We start from the raw sequence: 11,411 nt of genomic DNA on the forward strand, positions 1-11,411 counted from the left end.
AATAAATTTTGTGTTTTGAACCGCTGTTTTAAGTGAACAAAGTTAACTTCTGGCTATTGTTTCTTGTCTGAAAGTAAGTATAAATAGGTTTTTAGTTTATGGTTAGAAACAACATTTATTATCCTTTAATTGGTAGGCTATAAATCTCGTTAGGCTTACTAATACGCAAGTGACAGCCGATTTTTCGTTGCGTGCTGTTCGGGTTGTATCGGACAACCTATACGGTTAATAAAACTTAAATTCTCATACCATTGCTTTGAAAATGGCAATCTTTTTTATAAATGTGATGCTTGTACCAAAAAAAGTAAATAAGATATAGTTTTTATTTTTTGTTTATTTTTTATAGAACGAAATGTAAATTTTTAAAAACTGTTTATTTTACTTACTTATTACATTAAAAAGTGTTTATTTTCATTTATTGACTTATGTTATACTTACACAATAATATAAAATAATAATATACAATAAAATATATATATAATTATATATAATATAATTTATATAATGTCCGATACAACCCTCCACAAAAAAAACATGACAAAAATATAGTGTCTATAAAAAGTATAAAAAACTGATAGATACTTTTATTTAAAAAAAATGAGTTTTAAGAGATGTTTTGGTATATGAATAAAGTTTTTTATGAAACGTAGTATATTCAAATTTAGCTATTTAAAAAAAAAATTATTTGTGAAAAAGCTTAGGTGTCCGATACTATACGACTTTCCCCTACGCCTTTTATTTTACAGTAAAAACTATTAATTTTCGAGCTTTTGCATCTTTTACTTTCCATTTTGCCAAAGCGTTTACCTGACCAGGCGCTACCTCTCTTCCGGTCACTACGTCGTACATCTCCTTAGTTTCGAAGGCCACCGTTAGTTAAAATTTCCATAGATGGAAGTTATCCTTGTCGGCAAGTTTTTCGATCTGTCCGGTTTCTAGAATTTCAGCAGCTATCTCTTTCAAGAATTTCTCTTCTTTTTTTTCCTTTCTTCACTGGCACACTTCGCGCGTGGTCAATAACTATACGACTCTAGTCTGGATTTAGTCGATTTCCGGTTTTACTTTTTTCCGCGACCACGATCTCACGATTGTTCTCACTGTTACTTTCTCTGTCTCTGTGCTCTATCTCTTTACGGATATCTTCCCTTTTACTTTTACTGTCTTTGTTTATCACCTAGGTCCATAACCTGTTCGAATTTAGGTGCAACTACGTGGTTTTTCGGGCAGGTCGCGTGAACGAATTGCATACGTTTCAGTTATAATGCAATGTATTTGTTAACAGAAGATGTATTATTTAACAGAAACAAGATTGTACATTAATTTGTATGTATTTCAATATACGGCACTCGCGGCCAATACATAAGCAACGAGAGAGAGAGAGAGAGAGAGAAATTTATTAAACGCTCTGGGACAGTGTCCCCTCAAGCGTTGCAGAACAGTAAATATTACAAGCATAACAATATGAGTAAACAAACAAATTATTTAGGCTAAGATAGCAGTATGTGTGTAACAAATTATATAAAGCCAGAAAAAAAATACCAAATAAAGATGATAAAAAAACAGATAAAGTAGAAGTACAAGTAAAAAAGTAAAATGTAAAATATAAAATATAAAATGCCAAGTAAAAGTCAGGAACGAGTAGATTCGAAAATACATATATGCTTACATTCTAAGAGTCTTGAGTGCTTATAATTCCTAAATGCTGAAGGGCGCATTCACTACCGATCGCTACGAAGCAGGTGATTGTAAATATCGCGTTTGAAAGCAACGATGGAGGGCGCGTTTCTAACGTGGGAAGGTAACCCATTCCATAGTTCCACCGCGGTGCACTTGAAGGAGCGCTTGTAAAACTCCGTGTGGCAGAGTGGCAAGATGAGAGTGTCCCCTGATGCTCTCGTATTCCTCTGCGTAACATCCCTCCTTCGCTCGAAAACACAAGAAGTGGCGTCGGGTATCCGTCGCCCAGAAGTTGATAGGTGAGACAGCCGACAAAGTAGAGGCGTCTGCCTCTAATCATGAGCCAACGCAACCTCTCAAAGTACGGTGTAATGTCCTCATCCCACCTTGCCCGATAAATGAATCGAACACAGGAGTTGAGCGACCTCTGCAGGCGGAGGCTCTGCTCGTCAGAGATGTCAGTGAGCGCGGAGCTGCAGTAGTTGTACAGAGGCACCAAGGATTTAATCAGTCGTATCCTAATAGGGACCGGTAGCAACTGTCTGCAAAGCTTGAGTTGGTGTAAACTAGCGTAAACCTTGGCTGTGGTCTTAGCCACATGCGTGTTCCACGAGAGTGTGCTCGATAGATGGACGCCAAGATACTTTATCATGTCCTTATATAGGATGACAACATCGTTGTTAATAATTTCTGGCAGTTCATGTAGTGCCAGTGCGTTTATAGATCTGGGTGTGCCCATGATTATGGCTTTGGTTTTGTTCGGATTCAGCATCAAACGGTTTGTGCAGGCCCAGTCGATTATAATGTTAATGTCTGCATTCACTCTTCGTATGGCTTGCGTCAGATGTCCAGGCTCTGTATGTAAGTAGCTGAGCAAATCGTCAGTATAGAAATTGTACTTACAGTGAGACAAGACAGCACCGAAACCACACAGGTACAGAACGAACAGGAGAGGCTCCAGGACAGAGCCCTCTGGCACGCCAGACTGAATGGTGCGCTCCGACGAAAGTTCCCGAGTGACAGGATCACGAACCGCCTACACCCTACCATCCAGGTAGGAGCACAACCAGCGCAGCACCGGGGAAGCGAAACCAAGCTTGCGAAGTTTCTCGATCAGTAACTGGTGATCTACGAGATCGAAGGTCTTTGAGAAGTCGAAGAAGACTGCGACGGTGACCATTCTCCTGTCCGCACATCGTCAAGGACACGTATTAGTGTCGTTTGCGTGTCCTCCTCGGTAGGTAGACTGGCAAGAGTCCAATGTGATTGTTCTCTAGGTGGATTGTAATCTGCCTGGCCACAATACGCTCCAGCACCTTTGACACAGCCCAAAGAATCGAAATGGGTCTGTAGTCTCCCATCCCAGCCGGACATCTCACCTTGGGTATGGGGCATATTACCGCCGACTTCCAGATACTCGGAAAGGTTCCATTTGAGAGACTAAAATGAAAGATGTGGCCCAGAACGGGAAGAATACACGGCAGCGCCCGAAACACCAACCTATTAGGCAGTCCGTCGACCCCCACAGCCTCCGATGTGCCGCAGTTGTGCCGCAGAGCCCTGATTATGTCGGAGTTCTCTATGTTACTTCAGTAGAACCTAGAGTCCTCGTAGCCCGTCTTGCCAAGGTAGAAAGCAGGGCGCGCAAGCACTCTCCTTGCGCCCATCGCAGTGGTGCAGTAATACTCATTAAGGTTCTCAATGGAGACGACGAGTCCCCCGACCCTGCCCCTGGATTTCAATAAATCGAGGTGTCTGAGTCTCTTCCAAATGGAGGTAGGACTTTTGTCCCCCTCCATTTGGAAGTCAGTCATGTAGAAGCGTGCACTAGCACCTGAGTACGATTTCGGAGCGCCCGGTGCTTCGCCTCGGTTCGATCCCTCCTCCATGCCCTCCTGGTCCTGTCTTTGGTCCGCATAGCCGACCTGATTTCTTCCGTCAGCCATGGTGCAGGAAGATGTTTTGGTTGTATGCACCTCAGCAAGGCATGTAAATTATAGCACTCAATGAGAGCACCATTCTACAACTCAACCTTTTCATCAATATCGTCCGTCATGTAAAGTGTATTCCAATCATATACCTCCAGGTCCCTAAGAAAATCTTCCTCGTCAAAAGCACGAAAGTCACGCACTTCGATAATGCGTCTGCTAGAGCGCTCGATCGTAACGTTCAACCTTATACTGATGAGATCATGGGCAAACAAAAAGCAGACATCGCGCTGGTCGTATGACAGTAGTTTGTCCACGTCGTCTATGATACATAGGCTCAGGAGCGTGAATGATGTGCGAGTGTGATGAGTCGGAGGAAACGGGACAAGGTAAAGATCCGTCGCCTCCACAAAAGATCTAATCAGGTTCGAATCAAAGGTGGAAGAGCACAGGTCAGCATTAAAGTCACCGAAGATGACGAGGTGCCTGTAATTCGATGAAAGATCCGTAAAAACATCGAAAAAGTCAGAGAGCCCATTACAGTGAAACGGCCCATAGACCACCGCAAGGAGCACGCTGGAGTTATTGCAAGTGGAAATTTCTGCAATTAGAAATTCAGACCTGCCCGCGTAGGCGCCCTTCGACCGTTTCAAAACTCTGACCCGAAGAGAGTTCAAGGCGTACAAGGCCACCCCCCCCTCCGTGGCCCAATTTGTCACACCTAAAAACCTGATACCCCTGCAGTGAGACCATACCGTCAGAAATGCCTGGCTTAAGCTAGGTTTCAGATACGCATATAATATGAAACTGAGATCTCTCAAAATGGATGCGAAACTCATTCAAGTGCGCCATAAGAGACTGACTGTTTACACGACAAATTTGCAGATTGTTGTTGCTCTCTATATTAACCACAGTTGAGAGCCTTCGTTTTCTCCGCCCTTCTCCGCAGTACAGGACACCGGCCGCCATCAAGAGCCGAGTGCTGTTCCCGCGAAGACCATCTCCTACAATTTCCATAGACGGGAGGCCCTCCCTCACAGCGCACGCGCGTGTCTTATGGTTCCCCGCGCAGTGTCCACAGAGCGGGTCACATTTACAGTTCTTAGCCATATGCCCAAAGGCGAGACATTTATAGCACTGTAGGACCCTGACAAAGTCAGATATACTGCAAGCCGAAAAACTAATAAATACTCGCCCCTCCGCCAGCAGAAAGGAGCGTATCTGAGGAGTCACCTTAATGATACAACTCACAGTCCCTCGGTCCCTCGCAGGCGGATAAACGTGAATAACCTTTAGCCCGGTTGTGTCGAAATTCTTCAGATTCAGGATGATGAGCTCCGACCTGATGTCCTCACCAGACAGCCGAGATGGAACCCCCCTTATCAGTAGTCAGGGATTAGCTCTTTTCTCCTCCTCAAGCCTGAGACCAGCGCCACTGAGCTCGGCGGATTCGTTGATTTTCGGTAGATCCACCGAGAGCGCCAAAACGCGAACTCCGTTATTTTTGATTGGTGTTACTCTCTTGACCCTCAAATTGAAATCAGAGGGTTTGATGGCCTTCTGAAGCGCCATTCTAGTCTCCTCAGAGGTGGTAAACTTCTTAGAGGCGTCATCCTTAGGGACCACAATCAGGCTGGTCTCCTTCAAGGCGATCCCGACCCCACTCCCCGAGGAAGCAGTCGCCTCCGCGTACGAACGCGCCGGGGTATCACAGGTGCCAACGGTCCCACTCGGCCAAGAGTCCGCTTCGGAGGCTGCCCGGGCCTCGGCCAAGACATTCCTGACAATGCCCTCGATAACCTCCGTAGAGGGGGAGAACACCGTATGAATGAATGAATGAATGAATGAATGAATGATATTTATTAGCTTTCTCAGCTATTTGCATACATAATATATATCTTACAAATTGTAATAGTAATATTATCTTAAAGTATAGGCAGCGCAGTCATTATGTGTTTCTTTAATATACGCTTAAATACTACAAGTCTATCGCACCGTATAGAGAGAGAGAGAGAGAGAGAGAGAGCCTCTTTGCGCTCGCGAACTCTGCACCCCCTTATTGACGATTAGCGCCTTGCGCACGCATTGTTTTCCGCGATAATTACCTGATGTACCTGTGCGCTCCGGCGCGGGCGCTTGATTTGAAATTAACTTTCTTTTTTTTCCAACAATTATTATTTAGATTATTCACGTACTTTTTAGAGAGTCATATATCCCACCCGTAAGTGGCCATATAATCTACTTCTATAAGATATAGGCAAAAGTATAAAGAAATTTTTTTTATATAAAAATTATTTCAGATTCCTAATAGTTTTTATAGTAGTAAACAGTATAAAGTTTTTACTGGTATAGTTTATTCACCTTAAACATAATATATAATATCTAGAAAATTAAGTTTTTAATAGGTGCGGCATATATGCCGAACTTACCCTAAGCTTTTTATCTAAAAATATATAAAAATATTATAGTCATCCGGAAAGTTTTGCGGTTTTTTCACATCTGTATGGATATCAATTTAAGGATGTTTGATACCTACAATAAGTTAAAGAACTGTTTGATACCTGCAAAAAGTTAAAGAACTGATTTCGACGAATATGCTCTTCTCATATAGTTTGAGTAATAAGGATTGTGCAGAATGTTATCATTTATTCAGAACTAGAGCGCAGAAATGCTTCTGTTGCATTTTTCCTGAGAATTTTTAAATTCTATGGCCAAATCTAACCAAAAAATTCAAATTAAAATTCTTATAACTTTGAATTGCTTCAGTGAATCGACTTCGGCTTTTGTCTTAAGTCTTTCAACATATACAGGGTGTCCCGTAACGCTTAATTAATATTTCAAGGCGTAAAAGAGAATGAAATTTTGAACTAAAAGTTCCTCTTTCAATTTTGGCTCAGACCGTTATTTACAGAGTTATTAACGAATAAAGTTAATCAATCAGATTGCGTTTAGCCGGAGTACGCAGGAGCGTAGCGTGCCGTATGTGCGGCTCTTCGCGCTCACTTCACATACATTCACCTGTGCATTATAAACAAAGAAACTAACGAATTCTTAAATTTTTTACAAACAAGAAATGAAAAAAGGGGCTAATGAGAGTACTTGGCACGGTACTTGTCGAAAACGCAAGTTGCTTTAGAAAAAATTGCAGCTCCATATCCGGGTTTTCCCCATCCTGTATGTACATATATATAATAATGTTAATAAATTTTACCTTTCAAGATCTTTTGGAAATTTGAAGAAACTAATGGAAATCTACAATAAGAGTCATAAACAGTGGTAGTTGTCATAAGTCTTGAGTTGTAGGAAATTGATCAATTATTCTTCTCACATTCTACTGTAATTGGTTAATTTCCTACCATTTAAGACCTATGACTGCTTATGATTTCTATTATAGATTCCGCATAACGCTCTTAGTTTTACCTGTAGTATTTTTGCAACTTTTTTACAACGTAAGAATATTTATCCATTTCTTTCAGTCTATTTTATTATTTTTCACAACTACAAGGAAAGTCAATATGCTGTTGTTTAAAAAAAGGAAAGGGATATCTATTTTTTTATACGAGGGTTGTCTAAAAAATTTGGAGAAGATTAACATAAAGATGGGATTATTTGTCAAAATCATTCTGGTACTAAAATCGTACATACTTTGAAAGATAGCTGTAAAAATTGTAGCTATTTTGGACGCTCAGTTGTTGTTTGACAGTCACTTGTGCCAGTCAATGTCAATGTTTTTGTAAAAATGAAAAAAATCGAATATCGTGCCGTGATTCTTGCATTTGAAAAGCAATACGAGCAGAGTTTCCATAAGCGTCCAACTCGGCTTTAATTTGCGTAGGCGTATTGTCTTTCAAATTTAATCACGGTACGATATTTGATTTTTTTACATTTTTACAAAAACATGACATCAGCTACACAAATGACTGTCAAAGAACAACTGAGCGTCCAAAATAACTACAATTTCACAGGTATCTTTCAAAGCATGTACGATTTTAGTATCAGAATGGTTTTGACAAGTAATGCTGTCTTCATGTTGAGGCTCAAAAGTTTTCAGACAACCCTAATGCACATGTGCTTTTACACATTTTTAAGGGGTGAAAATTCCCTTTCAAAAAATTTGTTTTTTCCTTAAGAGAACAGAGAGGTCAAAATGATATCAAAATGTAATTAAATTTTAGTTTATCAAAATTACGTCAAATTGCATTTTGTAATGAAAATGTGCTTTTTTTTTAATTTATTTATTTATTTAAGAACATTTACGGGATAGTTTCATCAAATTTTTCAGACAATCGAAGGATGGATCTTTTTGAAATTATATCCTAATGTTGAAATGTTCTTACATACTTTTTGTATATGATGTACTTGTATTTGTTTATATTATAAAAGATTATTTATTTATGAGAATAAATCAATACATTGAATAACAATTCATGATTTATTTATATACGTGTATATATTTGTTTGCAATATATCCGAACGACTTAAGAATACTTCCATATAACGAATTAACCTATGCACACTATTGCCATTGTTGCTAAAATCAAACAGAACAACACGAAAGCTATACGATCAATAGCTGTGCCTGCTAGAATCCATTCCAATTGTGTGGTATTCTTTGTTGGCGAAATTATATTTTGCCGATCCCCGTCATCCGAAATATTAGACGTCGAATTAGTAGTGGATTCCTCCGTAAGTTTGCCACGTAATTCTTGACCTGGCATAGGCCGTCGTGATTCAATCTGAAAAAATTATCGATAATAATTCAATAAAATTAGAAAATCATGTTTTATATTATGTATATTTTTTTTTTATATCCAATTGCATAATTTTTTTTTATTATTACTATTATAGAAAAATTAGATTTTCTAAGCAATACAGGATTATGTAATACAGGAAGAAACATTAAATTTCAATGTTTTTACTTAAAATTGTTTTTTTGTTTTAACTAGTCTTGATTTAGTTTCTATAGTAAAAATGTATAATATTTTAATTAAATTAATGTTTTTTAACAAGTAATAACGGGAAAAAAGCCAAATTCAGCCGAGGTTAGATGTTGGTTGTCCAATAATATTTTTAATTTTTAAAAATTAAAATTTCAGTTATCGTAAACTGCGCGCCGATTATTGTTTTTAAGAACGTAATCATAAATCTGAAATATTATCACAAATTAAATTAATCGTCAATTCAATGATGAGCTGCTAGCATCTTAAATACTGTATTACCACAGTCGCAGTGGTAAAATAGGTAATTAAACACTCGACCTGGATAGAATCGGGAGGTTCCAGGTTTCAATCTTGATTGAGGTAATATATTTTTTGCAATAAGTTTCTTTATAGTATTTGCGATACATGCAGCATCGTTAACGAATTGACGATCAACTTAATTTGTAATAATACTTGAGCTTTATGATTGCGTTCTTAAAGACCGACAGTAATCGGTCTGTGCAGTTTACGAAATGTAAAGATTAAAAAATTAAGAATATTATAGGGCAATCAATATTTAACCTCCACCGCGAATTTGGCTCTTTCCTCTTTATTATTTGTTATATACGTATATCAGCCTTTATAATGTTTTTTAATTTCAGTTTGTAATTAGAATATAAAATTTTTCAAATTTTTACTTTATCTTTTTGTAGTAATAAAATATATATTAAAATAACATTCTTTTGTGTGACATGTTCTTCGTCCTTTAATTATTATCCTTTTAAATGCATGATATTCTAGAATAGCAACAAAATAATTACATACATAAAAATTAACATGACAAATACGTAAACATTTTTTAAAAATATTGAACCAATATTAAATATTAATTTATACAAAAATAGTTAAAGATCTACTTATGATTAGATTAGATAAAAATATATTGTAAAATGTATATATTGTTAAACACTCAAAAGTAGGAAATTATAATTTGACAAAATACTTGAAATAAATAATTCAAAACAGGTAGTTGTATGTAATTTATATACAACTTTTTATACATATAGTAAATAAAAGCATATTCAGAATGTGCCATACCAACGTTAGCGCGCTAACAATTTTAGAAGGCATAATGAAACCACGAGGCATAATAGGCTAGAGTCGATAACTTTTTACTGAAATACTATCATGTAATAAAATATTATGAAATAATTACTGTTACTTACTGTATCTTACCGTTATAAGTGTCAGTTGTCATATTGTTTTTAACTGAAGGTTGCTAGAAATTATTTAATGCATTTGCTGTGCTCTCTGCAACTGACAATGAGTTGCAATTTCTTTAATACATTTGCATAAAGTAAACAATAATAAAATTGTGTTTTTTACTACTGCAAGTACATTTGTATTATTAAATGACCTTTTCTTGTCTTACATAAAAAAATATCTATGCAAATATATTATTAATATAAATATATTAATATAATTAATATAATTAATATAATTAATAATATATAAATATAAATATAAATATAAATATAAATATATGTATTAATTATCTGTTATGTTTTATATTATCTAAAATAAATTATATATGAGGTATAGTGCAGCACAATAGATGCGCCATGATATTTGTGTGCCGTGACGCAGAAGGTAGTAGAAATGCAGTTTGTGTCTTAGACGTCATCTAATCCCCAATTGTTGAATTGCATTATTAATTAAACAGAACAGTGTTATTAATCGAAACGTAAAAATAAAAATAACATTACGTAATGATTTCTGCTGTATTAATTGGGTGATGTAATATTATATAAATACTCTTGTTTCTGTAGATGGTCCGAAAGTATGTAAGAAAAGTATTATTAATAAAAAATTGTTAATTAGAAGTGGAATAATATATGTATTTTTACCTACGTGTTCACTTTTAAGAAATGTTTATCATTAATTCTTTGAAAATAAACAATTTTTATATGGTATACATTATACAAACATATGAGAGTAATGCACACTTTCAATAAAACAATAATTTCGTCCTTTTAATTTATTCTTTTGTAGTAAAACTTGCGTTTTTCTTATAATAGATACTCCAAAGAATATTTTAGTGTAAAATTAAGGTTAATTAATTTATTTATTTTTAATATGTTAAAATTTGTTTAAACCTTACTGTGCCCATTGTGCACCGGATTCCTCTATATGTTAAACTACATGAAAAATGCGCACTAACATTATTGTAAGCGCGTTCTGAATGCAGTCTTAAATTATAATAAATAATCTTAAATTTTATAACGTTAATTACCACACTTATGAGATCGGAGAGTCCTAACAATTTTCCAGGCCAATTTAACAAGCATAGCCTAATATTTCGTGGAAGTGGTTTACAATAAATTCTCTTCGACATATTGATTACCACTATTGATAATATCAATGATATTGTTTCTAGACAGAGGCAGCCACTATAAAAATAAACTGTAAAAATAGAAATTAGAGTTAATGTGACAATTTATCTTGCTGTTTTGAGTAAAATTTACACAATTTGATTAAAAAAAAAACAAGACATATAAATGTCTAAATAGTTGTATGTAATGCGTACATATTATATATACATATATACGTATGTACATATATATACATATACATACATGTATGTACATATATATGTATGTATATGTATATCCTGTATATACCCTGTATGTACATATATATATACGTATATATTTATGTATGTATATTATATATATATGTACATACAGGGTGTTTCACTTCTACCGCATTTCCTTTTAAGAACGTGTTCCTGAGATAATTTTGAGTCGAAAATCCTAATACAAAAATGTCGAGGCTATAATACTTTTTAAATTATAAACAATTTAAGTTAACCAATATTAGCGGTTGA

At 36.0% G+C, this 11,411-nt stretch overlaps 1 protein-coding gene across 1 annotated transcript; it reads right to left on the bottom strand.

Annotated features, from left to right (window-relative positions):
- Window positions 1–7,969: 7,969 nt before the first annotated feature.
- Window positions 7,970–11,007, bottom strand: LOC105458781. The gene is made up of 2 exons (XM_011704326.1): window positions 10,818–11,007; window positions 7,970–8,341 (listed from the first exon to the last, which is right to left on the bottom strand). The coding sequence occupies exons 1-2, from the start codon at window positions 10,917–10,919 to the stop codon at window positions 8,108–8,110; spliced, it is 336 nt and encodes a 111-aa protein (XP_011702628.1). The 5' UTR covers window positions 10,920–11,007; the 3' UTR covers window positions 7,970–8,107.
- Window positions 11,008–11,411: the final 404 nt, after the last annotated feature.

Source organism: Wasmannia auropunctata, unplaced genomic scaffold (assembly GCF_000956235.1).
Source record: "Wasmannia auropunctata unplaced genomic scaffold, wasmannia.A_1.0 LD334318.1, whole genome shotgun sequence".
Taxonomy (NCBI): domain Eukaryota; kingdom Metazoa; phylum Arthropoda; class Insecta; order Hymenoptera; family Formicidae; genus Wasmannia; species Wasmannia auropunctata.

Bases quoted from the DNA above. Each gene is read 5' to 3' on its own strand.
- LOC105458781 (XM_011704326.1), bottom strand. From the start codon at position 10,919: ATGTCGAAGAGAATTTATTGTAAACCACTTCCACGAAATATTAGGCTA. The intron at 8,342-10,817 runs GTAATTAACGTT...TAATTTTTTCAG, and splicing joins TCTCCGATCTCATAAGTGTG to ATTGAATCACGACGGCCTAT.